The sequence below is a fragment of the Microtus oregoni genome, unplaced genomic scaffold (assembly GCF_018167655.1).
Source record: "Microtus oregoni isolate MIOR12 unplaced genomic scaffold, Mior012 000036F_ref0000092, whole genome shotgun sequence".
In the NCBI taxonomy this organism is placed as follows: Eukaryota; Metazoa; Chordata; class Mammalia; order Rodentia; family Cricetidae; genus Microtus; species Microtus oregoni.
Window position 1 is genome coordinate 11,307,132 of NW_024543095.1, and position 17,810 is coordinate 11,324,941.

Here is a 17,810-nt window from a genome sequence, read left to right on the forward strand (position 1 = left end):
AACCTATATTTGCAGATCTGTGGTCTGTGGTCTTAGTTGCATTATTCACAGTAGCCAAAAAATAATGCCAAAATGCCCACCAATAGATGAAGAAATAAGTAAAATGTGCCATTTACATAAATAGACTACTTTTTCAGTATGATGAAAAAAATTCTGACATATGAAATATGAGGGAACCTTGCAGATACTTGAACACTGTGTTGAGTGATGTGAGCCAGTTTGGATTACACTCATGCAGAGTCTCTAAAATAGTCACCTCTATAAAGAAAAACAGACTGTTAGTCACTGGGACTAGTGAGAGGGAAGTGCATGGAAGTTCAGTTTGGGAGGATGAAATGTGCTGGAGATGAACGGTGTGCAGTGAGTCTGGGATGTACTTTAAAAAAGATCAAAATAGGCTGGGCGGTGGTGGCGCACGCCTTTAATCCCAGCACTCGGGAGGCAGAGGCAGGCGGATCTCTGTGAGTTCGAGACCAGCCTGGTCTACAAGAGCTAGTGCCAGGACAGGCTCCAAAACCACAGAGAAACCCTGTCTCGAAAAACCAAAAAAAAAAAAAAAAAAAAAAAAAAAAAAAAAAAAAAAAAGACCAAAATAGGAGTTTTATACTATGTGTGTTTTACCAGTTTTTTTTAAAAGAGAAACTATGGGATATGTATATTGAGGGAAAGGAGAACCCATTTCTTCAAAGGAAAGCAAAACAACATGCAAGCAACCCGAGATGATGGGCAGAAGCTATCACAGCACAGGGGCTGAGGCCACTAGCCCCAGCTGTTATGCTTAGCCAATGAACAAGGACAACATTCAGTTCCTCTGCATCTTGAAGGCTACAGTTGTAAAACAAGGAAAATAAGTTAATAAACAATCTTGAGTGCCAAGATGATTATGGCATCAGTAGGTGATATAATCATGGGGTCACTATTAGATATATGTTCTCTGTTGTTGACGAAAACACCATACTCAGTGTTTAGAATACCACACAACATGTAAAACTGTCAACATAAACGTCAGTTTTGTTACCACTAGGAATGAGCTTTTACAGCTGATTTTTATGAACTGTAGCATCTCATTTGTCCTTTCAGAGCTATCGATAGGTTAAAGGCCCCTAACGTCCTCCTCTCTCACAGATTCCTCAGACTGCTCCCCTGTATCACAAGATGCTCCTGACTCCAGGACGGGGATAGAGCGAATGCCTCAGGAGATCTAAGGAGAGGAGCAAGGTATATGGCAACTCTGTCAGGTTTGGGGGCTGGCTACAGGTGGTCACGAATGTTTCTAGTCCTAATGTCAATATTTCTGCTCTTGCTGTCACCCATTCTGCATGGAGGATATTAGTAAACAGTGGGGTTGACTTCAACTTCTGAGTCTGTGACCTATTTACTCTGCAACATTCACCAATTGCCATTCTCACCTGAATATCTAATCCTGAAGAAAATGACAATCCGGAAATGACTCTTTCCTTTAGATTTTCTATTTCACCCAGGCCTTCAGTGGTTAACACTGAAACCCCGCTCTTTTTACTTTAGGAAACCATTTGAAACAGGCCTCTTGCTTTGGAGTCATACATCTGCTCAATCACGTGGCTTTCCGTAGCCTCCTCCCTACCTCCAATGCTGCTTCTGTGCAATAACCAGTTTCTATATTTTTCTTCATCACAGGGTCTCACTATGAGTTTGAGGCTGCCCTAGGACTCAGGCTGTTTTGCAGCTCAGGCTGGCCTTGAACTCAGTTCTCTTCCTGCCTCAGTCTCCAGCACTCGGGAGGCAGAGACAGGTGGATCTCTCTGAGTTCAAGGTCAGCCTTGTCTAGGGAGCAAATTCCAGGACAGTTAAGGCTACACAGAGAAATCCTGTCTCAAAAACAAAACAAAACAAAAAAGTATCTAAGTAGGAAGTACTGATTTATCTAGTAAGATAGCAACTTATCTCTCTAAAAGAATGTTTAAAATCTTTTGTTTCATAAATATTTTAAGACATGAATTTCAGCACTTATATAAATATTTAGACTAACCAGGACTCAAAAAGGTATCCAATCAAGTTAGAGAGGAAGAGAAAGAAAATCTCATTTGAGGGGCAGAAAAGCAGAATCTGAGAATTGATGTTGGGGTAACTTGGGGTTTTGGCCAACCATATGAATAGAAGGAACTACTAAGCAATGTTTTAGAAAGCATGAGTTATCTAATATTTACTAGGTGAAGTTTTCCTATGAAATTGGAAGATAGTCTTAATAAATACAACTTCAGGGATGCTGTACAATCCAGATCTTTCATCCAAAAAGTAGACATAGTATAATGCTAACAAGTTCAGAATTTCATCTGACTTTACAGTTGACATAGGAATAAATTACTTGTTCAAGTTACATACAATGCATGCAATAAATATAATATATACAGTATAGTAATATATATTATATAACATATAATGCCATTTATACATGGTATCAAGTTATATATATGAATGTATATATATAAATGGTTTATCATTCATTGAAACAAGATATAAAATTGAACATTTTTACAAGGAAATGTCATTTCTAAAAAAACCCTTCACATGTGTGTAAGAAATTTAGATACTAATGTTTTTTCATAAAAGAAAAAAATGTTTACTACTGCTATTCTACACTTGAGTAGATCTGACTTGTCATGGGAAAAAGTGACTACATTCTTTTTATATATGGAGGCTTGCTAAATGACAAGCCTTAGTTTATAAAACAATAAAAATGGAGCAAATGTCTGAGCTTAGAAGAGTTAAGACTAAAACAATGCTGACAAACAATCGGAAGATGAGAAATACCAGATTAGATCTTGCAGTGTAGTATATTTCTTCTGAGCTGTCGAAAAAACCATCACTGTCGGGCTGTTTAGCAGAGACCAAGAAACCCAGGTTATTGACACTTAGACAGACAAGCACACACTCACAAGGGAGATGGGTCCTGCTAACACAATTTTACTAAGGCAAATCCAAAATCAAATGATGGCAAGTGGCATACAAACAGCATACAAACTGCCTAATCACACAGTCATTCTGTTAGTGCAGACCTGCTCAGGCTGCCTTAACAAAACACAATTAGCATTCATAAACATTATGACTGCCTTAATTCTTAACTGTCCCTATCCTTCTCCATGAATGGCAGGCTTTAATGTTAAAATATGATCATTTTAGGATTTTAGCAGGCTCCTTCTTACAATAAAATCACAAGACAAAGGCTAGTGTCTTCCTTTGCGCAGTCCAGGGGTGAGGATACGCATTCAGTTTCAGAAGAAAAGCTCTTACTGTAGCAGTCTTTGGTATTAGTAGCTACTATTTTCTTCTAACATATTAAATGGGAAAGAAAAATCCCACCATACTAACGATCTGCAGTCTTGGCAAAGCAATTTTATTAGGATTATTTTTTAAGGTCAACTTTCATTCTTCTATAAAGTATTAACTACTCAAATATTTGCACAGCACTCTGCCTCCAAGACTGCACCCCCATGGCAGCCTCTGAGCCTTTACATGTTGACAAGCTGCGTGTGCTACAGACAAACGATCTATTCTCCATGCCTGCTCTGAGCATTAGCACTCTGAATATGCCAGGTCAGCTCTGCTGGATTGCTGGATGTCTAGAGACCATGGCACTTTTCCTAACAAATACAAAAAGAAAAAAGAAAGAAAGAAAAAAAGCCCCTCAAAACCAAACACAATTTAAAAAAATAAGTAAAAGACCAGCATTTAAAACACTTGATCAGAGAATGGTAAAACTTATCTCTTCAAATAATTTTGAAAATACTCAATTTCAGCAACACAGATTTATTTATTCAGTATTTCGAATTACAATTTTTTTCTCCAAAAACTTTTGAACTAGCTACTCAGTACCAACGTATCACAAAGGGAAATTTAAGATTTATGTTCAGAGGTTAACATACCAAGACCAGGGTACTTACAAGTTCGTGATGTGGCTCTGTTTCCTTCCGTAAGGGAGGATCAAATTTTACCTGGCCAACTGCGAAGAAAAAGAAGTCATGTCAGGATATGGGATGTTTTCTTCCCTGTTTTTGTTTGTTTTGAGACAGGGTCTTATTATTTTATTCCATGCTAGCCTTGAACACAGGAACTTCCTGTAAATATTAAGTGATGTGACATTTTAATTAATTAATTAATACGGCATTACTGGGGGTTGAACCAGGGCCTTGTTCATAATAGGCAATTGCTCTGTGCTGAGTTTTATCCGTGGCCCACTAGGCATTTTCTACAGTAAAAAAAGTAACAAGCAAAATGACATGCTGAAATCTGGATCTAACTTACTCATGTGTGATGGTCTAGCATAAGAGACCTTTTACTTGGCATTTGGGGATTGGGAGGGTAGAAATCAGTTGGCGTGGGAGTGACTTCTGGTCCTAACCTTGAAGACTGCCTGCAGTCCTCTCCTATACTAGAGCAGAGTTTGTGGGGATGACAAAGCAAACGTGCAGAACCTGAAGGGTGACCTTCAAGGTAAGGTTCTGTCTTTCCAATGCATCAGCTAGTTTGGAGGAAAGCCCTTTGTGAGGGCCTTTAGCTAACAGTCATGTGAGGACAGAAGCAACCATCTAGCCTAGCCAAGCCTTCTATGATCACAGTTAGGGGTAACATCCTGACAGGTATGTCAGCAGAGGCTCTGAGCCACAAATACTCACCAGGCTCTGGTGGTTTAAAGAAAACTGGCCCCAATGCTGAGCCACCAGGGAATGAAACTGTTTGAAAGCATTCCAAGGATTACAAGGTGGCCTTGTTGGAGGAAGTGTGTCATTGGGAGTGAGTGGGCTTTGAGGTTTCAAAAGCCCATGCCAGACCCAGGCTCTCTCTCTCTGCCTGCAGATCAGAAAGTAGATCTTGGCTACTGCTCCAGTGCCATGCTCCCTGCCATGACGACAGACTGACCCTCTGTCTGCTTCCTTTTCTATGAGTTAACATGGTCATGGTGTCTCTTCACAGCAATGAACAGTGACTAAAACAGAAGTTGGTAACAGGGACTGGGGTATTTTGTGAATGGGCCCTACAGGCTCACATATTTGAATACTTAAGTCACCAGGGAATGGAACTATTTGAAAAGATTAGAAGGGGTAGGAGGTGTGACCTTGGACTGAAAAAGCTTGAATGCTTTAAATGGGGTTTATAGGTCCAACCTAGTAGGAACAGGGACAGTGGTGCTGAGGGAGATGTGGACTGTAGGGGCCCAGCACAAGAAAGTTTCAAAGGGAAGAATATTAGTAATTGCCCCAGAGACCATTCTTGTGCTATCTTGGCAAAGAATATGGCTGCCTTTTGCCCTTACCCTAAAAATCTGCCTGAGGCTAAATTGAAGAGTTCTGGATTAATGGCATTGGCAGAGGTGATTGTAAGATAACCTACTATTGACTGCCATGTGCTTATTAGTAATAACTCTTCCGCAGATCTATAATGAAAATAAGCTAGACAAAGGAAAATAGAACACGCACAGTTAGAAGGGAAAAGAAACACTAGGAAGTATGATGGAGTAAGCACTGTGCTCAAGGAATAAACAGACTAAAGAAAAGTCTTATGCTAAATGGACTAAAGACCTCAGGCCAAGACCCTACCCAGCTAAGCTTCCAACTTGTGAAAGGAATTCAAGAAAAGCTAGAAAACTGAAGGAAACCACAATAAAGTTCTGAGGCAGACTGAATTGACGGAGGGGAGGGGTTGTGGTGATTTGAAAGAAAATGGCCCCCAAAGGGAGCGGCAGTATTAAGAGGAGTGGCCTTGTTGAAGTAGGCGTGGTCTTGTTGGAAGAAGTAAGACTGGGTATGGAACCAGCCCAAGAGAACAAAGTGTGTTGCAGTTAACAGAACTGAAATGAGTTGGAGGTCTGAAGAGCACTCTAACATCAGACATGGAGTTTGGAGTTTGCCCAGCTGGGTTTTGGTCTTGCTCTGACCCACTATTTCCTCATTATGCTCCCCCGCCCCAACGTTGAAATGGTAATATATATACTGTGCCATTTTATGTTGGAAGTAAATCTTTGTTTTCTTTTTTATTTTATTGGGGGTTAAGAAATTCCCATGAGTCTCAAAAGAAAGTTTGGCCTTTTAAACAGTGTTGAGACTGTGATAGCCTTCTGGGATTTATGAAGTTGAACTGAAAGTATTTTTGTATTCTTACATGGCTACAAGCCTATGGGTGTGTGTCAGCCAGCGTAATACAGTGGTTTGAATAAGAACGGGCCCTACAGGCTCATATATTTGAAACTTAAGTCACCAGGGAGTAGAATTACTTGAAAAGATTAGAAAGGTTAGGAGGTGTGGCCTTGCTGGGCGAAGTGTGTCACTAGGGGTGGGCTCTGAGGTTTCAAAACCCCATGCCAGACCCACTTCTCACTCTTCCGGGAGCCTGAGGATCAGAATGTAGCTCTTGGCCGCTGCTCCAGTGTCCTGCATGCCCCCAGTTAAATGCTTTCTTTCCTAAGAGTTGGCGTGGTTATGGTGTTTCTTCACACTGTTCCAGTTTCTGACCCTCAAGATCTTTTTGAGACAATGTATATTTTCAGCCAACTGAAATGTACTCAGTCCCCTACTCTCCGGTGCTCTAATGCACTCCATGTTTCACGACCTTCCCCTTTGACCTCTCTGCTTTAAAATCCATGTAAAGGACTGAAGGCCCCTTAGATGAAATAGTCACAAGTATAAAGATTTGTGCGGTGGCTAAGGCAGGAGAATCAATTCCACCATGGGTACATAGAAGGTTCAAGACCAGCCAGGGCTAACAACAAAACCAAAAGGAGAAAAGATACAACAGTTAATTATTAAGAATGTTAGCCAAGGGGCTGGAGAAATGGCTCAAACGTTAAGAGCACTGGCTGCTCTTCAAGAGGACCAGAGTTCAATTCTAGCACTGATATGGCCATTCATGGCTGTCTGTAACTCCAGTTCTAGGGAATCTGACACCGTCACACTAATGTACATAAAATAAAATTAAATAAATTATTTTTAAAAAGATGCTAGTCAAAACAGATATTGTCAACCAAAGTTAAGAGAAAGAACTGGTCTCATAGCATAATTTTTTTTTTTAATTTTAACTTTACATGTAAAGTGTAAACATAGGGCTAGAGAGATGGTTTAGTCATTAAGAGCATGGGTTCCTCTTCCAGAGGACCTGGGTTTGGTTTCTAGGACCCAAATGATGGCTCATGATCATTTAACTCCAATTCCAGAGACATCTGATTGCCCTCTTCTGGCCCGCATGGGCACTGCATATATATGACTAACATACATTCAGGTAAACACTCATACATAGAAAATAAAAATAAATCCTTTTAAAAATTGTGAATATTTAGTATTAAGAAAAATCAACAGATTTGAATATATGACAATAGAAGGCACAAGTTTTCTTTTTTCTTTTTTTCCTGATTATATGTCATTCATATTTTAATACATGCTGTTGCAATTTTTATCAGTGTTAATGTAAATATTTTTATGTACTTTACAGCAATGAGATGCTAATGGGTAGAAATTACAGCAATACTGATCTAGCTAATAAAATGTAACACATTAGTAGGGAGGGATATTTATTACATGTTTTAACCATTACTCTACATCATTTGCCTAAGGAACATAAGCTCCATCAAGAGCGGAAAAAAAAATTGAACTAAATGCTAAGCACCATCCCATTCAAGATCATGGACTTTCAGTTCAAATTTGTTGACATTAATGCAAATTAAAGAAGAGGCACAAGTTTCCAAGTGCTGAGAAACAGTTCTATACAGCTGAGCTATGTGTGAGGATGTGTGCACTGGCAGAAACAGTTCTATACAGCCTAGCTATGTGTGAGGGTGTGTGCACTGGCAGAAACAGTTCTATACAGCCTAGCTATGTGTGAGGGTGTGTGTGAGTATGTGTGCACTGGCAGAAACAGTTCTATACAGCCGAGCTATGTGTGAGGGTGTGTGCACTGGTAGTGGCTAATGGCTCGGAAGTCAAAGGACGGTCTGGAGCAGACTGCTCAAGAAGCGGCCCTTTGTCGCAGTTTGCACACAATCTCACATCACAGATCACAGAGTAACTTTCGGCAAGTTACTAAGATAGCATTCATCATCTCTCTCTGTTCCTGTACTCTGTGGATGGGGACAAAAGTCTCCAAAGGGACCCATTCTTCACAGCTAACACTGACTTCACTATTCGGATGCTGTGTTCCCTGAGTTCCCAACACTACGACATGCCTCTGCCAGTCTCTTTCAGCTGTTGTTTAAATGACTGCTGACCATCCCGGTGTGCAATACTGCCTGTGCTCTTACTAATGCCAGACCTCTGCCTATAAGGCTGCATCTGTTTTTCCTACCACTTCCTTGCATGTACACAAGGCAATAGTTGAAGACAAAGGGGCTTCCAAAAATGAAAGGGACTCAAACAAACTTTCTGTAAAGAAGAAAATTTTACACCTGTTGGTATTTCATGCTGAGATATATCAGATAGTTGGAAACAAAACATTATGAAGAAGAAATATACTTAATCACTGCTTTTTTCATAGGTAATTTTTACCTATAAAGCCTATTTTTATAGGTAACATCACAGAGCACTCTTCTATATGGCAAATTTTGCATATAATCATGAAACACCTTGTACTAGCTTTATTTTTATTTTTATTTTTTTCTCAACTTGACATAAGCTAGAGTCATCTGAGAGGAGGGAATCTTAATTTAAAAAATGCCCCCACCAAACTGGCCTGTGAAGATTTTCTTTTCTTTTTTTTTTTTAAATATTTATTTATTATGTATACAATATTCTGTCTGTGTGTATGCCTGCAGGCCAGAAGAGGGCACCAGACCTCATCACAGATGGTTGTGAGCCACCATGTGGTTGTCGGGAATTGAACTCAGGACCTTTGGAAGAGCAGGCAATGCTCTTAACCTCTGAGCCATCTCTCCAGCCCCCTGAAGATTTTCTTGACTGATGAAAGATGGGGGGTGGTAGGTGTCGTGCTTACTGAGGTGGTGCCACTGTGGGCTGGATGTCCTGGGTACTTTAAAAAAAGACAGCTGAGCAAGCCACAGGGGCAAGTCAGTAAGCAGTGTTCCTCCACGGCCTCTACATCAGCTCCTGCCCTACCTGGAGCTCCTGTCAAGTGCCTTCCCTAGATGATGGCTAACAAGTTGGAACACGACATAAACCCTTTCCGCCCCAAGCTGCTTTTTGTCATGATGTTTATCACACCAGGAGAAACCCCAAGATATTCCCCAAATAGTCATTAAAACAAAGAGAAAGACTCAAAAGTCAGATACCAAATCCACAAATAACCAAAAGTAGAGCTTTAATCCTGCTGTTCCCTCAATATATAAGAATATGATACTTATTAAAGGCAAAAAAGTAGGCAAGAATCTGTTTGGCTGTTGATGCAAATTGGCAAATTAGCAATGAGGGATCAAGAGATCAGTGTGGGTGGACTCCTGGGCCAATCTGAGACCAGTCTCAAAGCAGGCTCTGGATGGGAGAAGCCTGAGAAGCCACCTTTAAGTGTCAGGTATCACATAGCTGGTGTGCAGACATCTCTCTAGCTCACACACAGTGTGGCCGTATCACATAGCTGGTGTGCAGACATCTCTCTAGTTCACACACAGTGTGGCCGTATCACATAGCTGGTGTGCAGACATCTCTCTAGCTCACACACAGTGTGGCCGTATCACATAGCTGGTGTGCAGACATCTCTCTAGCTCACACACAGTGTGGCCGTATCACATAGCTGGTGTGCAGACATCTCTCTAGTTCACACACAGTGTGGCCGTATCACATAGCTGGTGTGCAGACATCTCTCTAGCTCACACACAGTGTGGCCGTATCACATAGCTGGTGTGCAGACATCTCTCTAGCTCACACACAGTGTGGCCGTATCACATAGCTGGTGTGCAGACATCTCTCTAGTTCACACACAGTGTGGCCGTATCACATAGCTGGTGTGCAGACATCTCTCTAGCTCACACACAGTGTGGCCGTATCACATAGCTGGTGTGCAGACATCTCTCTAGCTCACACACAGTGTGGCCGTATCACATAGCTGGTGTGCAGACATCTCTCTAGTTCACACACAGTGTGGCCGTATCACATAGCTGGTGTGCAGACATCTCTCTAGCTCACACACAGTGTGGCCGTATCACATAGCTGGTGTGCAGACATCTCTCTAGCTCACACACAGTGTGGCCGTATCACATAGCTGGTGTGCAGACATCTCTCTAGCTCACACACAGTGTGGCCGTATCACATAGCTGGTGTGCAGACATCTCTCTAGCTCACACACAGTGTGGCCGTATCACATAGCTGGTGTGTAGACATCTCTCTAGCTCACACACAGTGTGGCCGTATCACATAGCTGGTGTGCAGACATCTCTCTAGCTCACACACAGTGTGGCCGTATCACATAGCTGGTGTGCAGACATCTCTCTAGCTCACACACAGTGTGGCCGTATCACATAGCTGGTGTGCAGACATCTCTCTAGTTCACACACAGTGTGGCCGTATCACATAGCTGGTGTGTAGACATCTCTCTAGTTCACACACAGTGTGGCCGTATCACATAGCTGGTGTGCAGACATCTCTCTAGCTCACACACAGTGTGGCCGTATCACATAGCTGGTGTGCAGACATCTCTCTAGTTCACACACAGTGTGGCCTTTGGCACAGGCACATGCTGGGAGCTTGCCAGAAGAGCCACTCTATCTCCATCTACTGAAGCACAGGCTGCATCCAACAAGCTCTCTAGTACCTCAGAGGCACTCCCTTGGTGACCTTTACCTTCCCTAGTTCCCATGTTTTACTTTTCCTTCCAAAATGTAATGTAAATATCCCCCTTCTTGTCACCAAAAGTTCCTAAGGTAGTAAAGAAAATAAAATTCATATAGCTCTCATTAAACTTTACATATATCAACAGTGTTACGCCTTAAATCCCAGCACTCAGGAGGCAGAGGCAGGTGGATCTCTTTGAGTTCAAGGCCAGCCTGGTCTACAAGAGCTAGTTCCAGGACAGACTCCAAAGCTACAGGGAAACCCTGTCAAGAAAAAAAAAAAAAAGGGGGCTGGAGAGATGGCTCAGTGGTTAAGAGCATTGGCTGCTCTTCCAAAGGACCCGAGTTCGATTCCCAGCAACCACATGGTGGCTCACAACCATCTGTAAAGAGGTCTGGCGCCCTCTTCTGGCCTTCAGGCATACACACAGACAGAAAATTGTATACATAATAAATAAATAAAATATTAAAAAAAAGAAAACAAATAAACAAACAAAAAACCCAGCCAACCAACCAAAACAAAAAACCAAAACAATGACAACAACAACAAAACAAAAAAAAAATTAAAAAGGTAACTTAAAAGAAAAAAATATTCTAGGGCTGGAGAGGTGGCTCAGAGGTTAAGAGCACTGACTGCTCTTCCAGAGGTCCTGAGTTCAATTCCCAGCAACCACATGGTGGCTCACAACCATCTGTAATGAGATCTGGTGCCCTCTTCTGGTTTGCAGCATATATGCAGGGAAAACGCTGTATACATAACAAATAAATCTTAAAAAAGAAAAAACATTCTAACTAAGCTACAGCTTAAAAATCTCATTTTGGGGGCTGGAGAGATGACTCATAGGTTAAGAGCACTGACTGCTCTTCCAGAGGTCCCGAGTTCAATTCCCAGCAACCACATGGTGGCTCATAACCATCTGTAATGCAATCTGGTGCCCTCTTCTGGCCTGCAGGCATACATGTGGGCAGAACACTGTATAGATAATAAATAAATAAATCTTAAAAAATTTCATTTCTGGTCACTGACTTAGGATGGCAGAGGGTCTGTACTCACAGTTTATCTCTGAGCGGGTTTTTTCTTCTCTCACATTTCTGCTCGTTGAAGGGATTCTATGTGGTACAGCAACAAGAGGCTTAAAAAAAAAACAAAATGATTGATGTTAACACCCGATAATGAAGTCAGTTTATGTTTCATTTCACAAAAATAAAAACAAATTTTCATATTTTAAAAGGGTAACCACAGTATCAATTCAAACTATGAAAGTAAAAATAAAAATATTTTAAGTTGTCCACTCAAAGCAAACTTTTTATTGTGGTAGAATGTCCTTCTATAACTACGTAAAATACACAAAGAATTAAATCATGTTATCTGTTTATTTGTACACATAACACTAGGGGTGCACAGATCCTTTGCAAAAGAACAAACTGGTTATACTCAGGCAGAGAAACAGTAGCTCTCAACCTGTGGGTCACGACCCTTCAGGGGTGTCAAAAGACCCTTTCACAGGATTTGCATATCAATTATTCTGAATATCAGATCTTTACAATATGATTCATAGCAGTAGCAAAACTACAGTTATGAAGTAGCAGCAAATATAATTTTATGGTTGGCATCAGCACCATAATGAGGAAGTGTATTAAAGTATTAAAGGGTCACAGCATTAGGAAGGCTCAGAGTTACTGAGCCAGAAGCAGTTGGGCACACCTACAGACCCAGCTATTCCAGGGTGGGGGTTGAGGCAGAAGAATTCACCCCAGGTGAGGAATGTCCGCCTAGGTAATATGAGGCTGTTTCCATATGAAAGAATGAAAAGAAAACTAAAAACATTATGAAGAAGATAGCATTATGAAGATTGTAGACAGCATTTCATAATGATGGAGTTTACACATCTTTTACTCATTTTTAATTTTTATTATATTTTAGTTTTTTATTTGTGAACATTCATGTATGTGTGTGGAGGTCAGGGGACAACCTGGGAGAGTTGGTTCTCTCCTTCCACCACGTAACGTAGGTCCTAGGGATAGAGCTCAGCTGTCAGGTTGGGTAGCAAACACCTCTACCCACTCACTGAGCCATCTGGCACTTAGGTGTCTTTTAAAGTTTATTCTTTGGCTTACAGATTTTTTTTAAATATTTATTTATTTATTTATTTATTTATTTATTTATTATGTATACAATATTCTGTCTGTGTGTATGCCTGCAGGCCAGCAGAGGGCACCAGACCCCACTACAGATGGTTGTGAGCCACCATGTGGTTGCTGGGAATTGAACTCAGGACCTTTGGAAGAGCAGGCAATGCTCTTAACCTCTGAGCCATCTCTCCAGCCCCCTGGCTTACAGATGTTTGAAATAACATTGACTATATATTCACTTGCAGAGGGTAGGAGGTAACGACTGACGGAAGCAAGACTGCTCGAAACTGTGAAATTATATTTCCGTCAGCTTCAGCATTTGTTTGGCAGAAGCCCCCACCGCCTTCATCAAAGTACGCTCTATATTCCACAGTTTCTTTGGCTTTTATATACACCATTATAATTTCTGCTAGCAAAAGCTAAGTCCACAAGCAATCATTTAATTCGTAAAGGAGTTGTTCATATAAGTTGGCTTTTAGAACGATTACTTTGCCTATTGTCAATGTGAGAGCTATCAAGGACTAAAAGGATCAAAAGAACGAATGGAAACTTATGATGTAGGGAAACTCTTTGTGAATGCAATCTCCAGCATGTCGAGAATCAGATCTAGAGGCCATACTGTTTCCAGCATAGACAGCAGAGGCAAACCAAAGCCTCGTGAAATTTTCCATTCACAGGTACTGACTGAGATGGTTGGACAAGAAAGCCTCCCTTGAAAAAATGCACACAGAGAAAGATCACTGGGGGAAAGGGCAGTCATGACACCTTCCCTGAAGTTAAAGAGGGGGATGACACTGGGCACAACTTACTCTAATTAACATGGCCAAAAAGGAAGAGATCAAACAGGTAGAAGAGTTTGGAATCTGGGAGAGGGGAGCCTCTGAAGGGACTAAGGCCACAGAGACACCTTCTCAAAAAATAAACAGAATTTAAGCTTGACCTTTCAAACATGAATTATTCTTTTTTTTTTTTTTTTCGAGACAGGGTTTCTCTGTGGTTTTGGAGCCTGTTCTGTAACTAGCTCTTGTAGACCAGGCTGGTCTCGAACTCACAGAGATCCGCCTGCCTCTGCCTCCCGAGTGCTGGGATTAAAGGCGTGCGCCACCACCGCCCGGCTGAATTATTCTTAATAAATGTAATGCACACTAGTCATAAAATCTGCTGTGATAAGTTCTAAGTGAAGGAGAAAACAGCAATTCACAGAAGCGATGATGAAGTAAGAATCGTCCTAATGGCATTTAAAGAAAGAAGCCATTCACAGTGATGAATAACTTTCTTTCTTTTTAAACAATGTTTTCCATGCCTTAAGGCTGAAGTAATTTCTAAGACTTATTAAGTACTGTGAATAAAATAAAGCATTTTTGATTTGTTGAAAAACAATCACATTCATTCATTCATATGTGCACGCACCTCTGTGGACACACATGCCATGGCACACATGTGAAGGTCAGAGGACAACTTGAGTCAGTTTTCTCCTTGTAACATGCATGTTCCAGGAACTGAACTCAGGTCCTCAGGGTTAGCAGCATAAGCTCTTTCCTTAACCACTGTGCCATCTCACCAATGACCCGCCTTTTCATTCACAGGACCCATACAGCCCAGGCTGGTCGGCTTTTACTCATTTTGCCTCCAACTCAGTTCTGGCATTACAGATGTACACCACTATGCCAAACTATTTCTTTTTAATTTAAGATTCTATGTTGCTCAAAATAGCTTCAAACTTTCTATGTAGCTGAAGCTAGCCTTGAACTCTTAATCTTCCCTCTTCCTCCCAAGGACTGAGATTATAGGTCTGCACAATCATGCTTGGCTTTGACTTTTTAAAAAATGTGCTTCTTGAAAAATATAATGGCCTTTATAAGCCATTTCATGTTGGCTCAAGTTATTACTAATAGGTTCTATGACTATTTTTAGATAACACAAATGCAAATATAGCCCTTTAAATAATGAACTAAATAACAACGTCAAGTTTATACTAAATGAAGGAAAGATGTAGACAATATGATATAGCACTTGCTAGTTGACATAAGCCAGTTTATTTATTTGTACATATAGGATTTTATTATGTACATATAGGATTTTATTATGTAGGAAACACTGACTTTGAACTTGTGATCCTGTTAGTGATGATGATCAAAGTGTCTGTCACCATGCTTAGCAAGCTAGTGTTTTATGACCAGAGGGAAATTTTGTACATAAAGAGACATATGACATTACTGGGGGACATTTCTGGTTTTACAACTAAGGATCAAATGATGCTACCGGCAACTAAAGGGATACTTTTAAATTTCCTGCCCTCACACTGCAGCTGCTCATGCTAATGCTTGTCCGATACGACCTGCGATAATGGGAGTGGTGGTGGCGTCCATTTCTCTTCTATAAGGATAGCCGACTAAGGCTCATGGTCAATTCCCACTGCAGTCTGTTTCTATAGAAAGGTCTCACTGGAGTATCACCAAGCAAAAAATTCCGGGATTATTTGCTCACTAGCAAAGTCTGGAAGTGACAGGCCACAGGGCTCAAATTCAAATCCACTTCTGTTTGGAGTTTAGGGAAAATGGATGCCAACCATCTTAGATCAAATCTAAGACAAGTGAATTCTGATACTTTGACGTCATAAGTTCACTTTCAGGTCCCCATCTTTAAAAACATAACCAGGCACATACACCTTACCACAAAAGAAACTTGTAGCCAACCCAACAATAATGTCCCTTAAATTTTCTAGGAATTTTACAAAATATGAAAAATACAATCTTTATTTAAGAGAGGTACCTGGTGTGCAGGCTAGTTTTTATCAACTTGACACAGGCTGGGGTCAACACCTCCATCAGACAGGCCAGCAGTCAAGACTACAGGGCATTCATTTTTAATTTGTGATTAATATGGAAGGGCTCAGCCCATTGTGGGCGGTGCCACCCCTTGCAGGTGCTCCTGGCTGGCACAAGAAAGCTATGAAGAGCAAGACAGTGCTCCTCCATGGCATCTGCTCTGGCTCCTGCCTTGGTTTCCCTGATGATCTACCATGACTGTGGCTGTAAGCCAAACAACCCTTTCCTCCCCAGTTGGTCTTCATCAGTGATTTATCACAGCAATGGAAAGCAAACTAGGACATGGGCAATAATATTAAATATCCAAATAAAATATATTAATCTCTTAAACTTCCTTTAAGTTTATTCTAAATATACTTATGTACTATATGCTGTTATTCAACGTAAAGAAATCCATTATTCATATATTTGGTCACAGGAATCCAGAAAAATAGAATAAACATTTACAGTTGTGTTCCTTTACTTTCAAAATTATAATAATTCTTATTATTGTGTGTACATGATGTGTGCTTGGGTGCACATGCAAGTGTGTGTGTGTGTGTCTGTGAGATGTGTGTTTGGGTACACGTATACCATGGGTGTATGAAGAGGACAGATGACAACTTTGGGAGTCAGATCTCTCTATCTGGGATGGAACTCAGGCTGTCAGGCTTGAATGGAAAGTGATTTTACGCCACAGAACCATCATGCTAGCTCACACTTACATCTTATCATATAGAACTTGCCTTGATTGCAGTCATTGCTCGCAGATACTATTCAAGGATGTAGAGTATTTACACATTGAAATCAAGCATTTAGATTAAGAAGCTGATTCTCTTTTTATAAATGCCTGGATGGAGCTAGAGATGGCTCAGTGGTCCCACTCCCAGCACCTGTGTCAGGTGGCTAACAACCACCTGTAACTCCAGCTCCATGGAAAGCGGCACTTCTGGCCTTTGTATGCACCTGCACTCACATGCACACACCTACACACACACACACACCTACACACACACAATTAAAATAATATTAATAAAATGTAAAACAGTCTAGACATTTTTAATCTTCAGTCCTTTCCTGCACTTCCTTCAGACCACACTGCACCTAACAGCAAAGCCTCTGAGTTCTCTCACAGGAAGTATGTCTGAGTTCTCTCACAGGAAGTATCTCTGAGTTCTCTCACAGGAAGTATCTCTGAGTTCTCTCACAGGAAGTGGCTATTCTTTTTTCTTACTTCTGAAACAGAGCTTTTGAAGATTGCGGGATGTATTTCACTCACAGTAGCTTCCTAATAATGTTCACTGGGCTGAACATAATTTAACATTTAAAAGTGAATCCATAATCCAATAGCTGTTCAAAAGCTGCAACCAGAAGAAACCACGGAGAAACGTGCCAGAGGGGAAAACCACAATTAAAGAAAATCTGCTGCAGCCTTTTCACTAAGTGAACAAGAGAGAAACTCAAGGAAGTAATGCTAAAAGCATTAAAGACAAGTTTTCTTCAGTGAACAAATTTTCTTCCTTATATCTTCCTTGAAGTTATCCCTCTTCTCTTTCCTTTTACTAGAATTATGCTAAGTGACTGCCCCTAAGAAAGGGCATAATGGGGACAGCTCATCTACTTAATGTTAATTCATGGGGGTTCTTGCAACCTTAGGGAGCCATGAGGCCATGTCTGAAGCCCTCAATAGCTCCATCGCTAAAGTTGATGTAGCATCTATCTCAGGTGATAACAATGCCTAGCAAGTTTCTCCTACAGGAAAGACTCACATACACCCATTGTTGCTGCATGGAGTCTTTGGAAATCCTCCTGTAATGGTCTGACCTGTCCCTTTAAGAGATAAGCCCTGCCCACCCCCTCCCCGACCTGCTGAGACAAACAGATCTTGAATCAGCCTAAGTTCCAAAGAGGTAGCTGCTGCCTTGGCACGCGTGTGCGCCCCCCCCCCCCTCCTCCTCCTTCCCCTTCCCCTTTCCCGTTTCCCTCCATAACGTGGCTCCTGCCTAGGACCCACTCGCCTTTATGGCCTGCTGGCCACTCGGGGGCTCCCTGCCTGGGACCCAGCTGCCTTTGTGGACCCCGGGCCCCGCTGCCCACTGCAGCCACTTGGGACAGCACCATTTTACTTA

General features: G+C 41.3%; 1 protein-coding gene across 4 annotated transcripts in view; it reads right to left on the reverse strand.

Annotated features, from left to right (window-relative positions):
• Positions 1 to 17,810, reverse strand: part of Map4k3 (mitogen-activated protein kinase kinase kinase kinase 3) — a 164,534-nt gene that overhangs the window by 43,580 nt on the left and 103,144 nt on the right. For 2 of the 4 annotated variants that reach the window (XM_041631038.1, XM_041631037.1), the window contains exons 13-15: positions 11,796 to 11,874; positions 3,921 to 3,979; positions 2,791 to 2,853 (exon numbers count right to left, since the gene is read on the reverse strand). In XM_041631038.1, the coding sequence (XP_041486972.1) occupies positions 2,791 to 2,853; positions 3,921 to 3,979; positions 11,796 to 11,874 (201 nt within the window). The remainder of the gene's footprint in view (positions 1 to 2,790; positions 2,854 to 3,920; positions 3,980 to 11,795; positions 11,875 to 17,810) is intronic. The other 2 variants (XM_041631040.1, XM_041631039.1) reach the window with 1 other exon arrangement.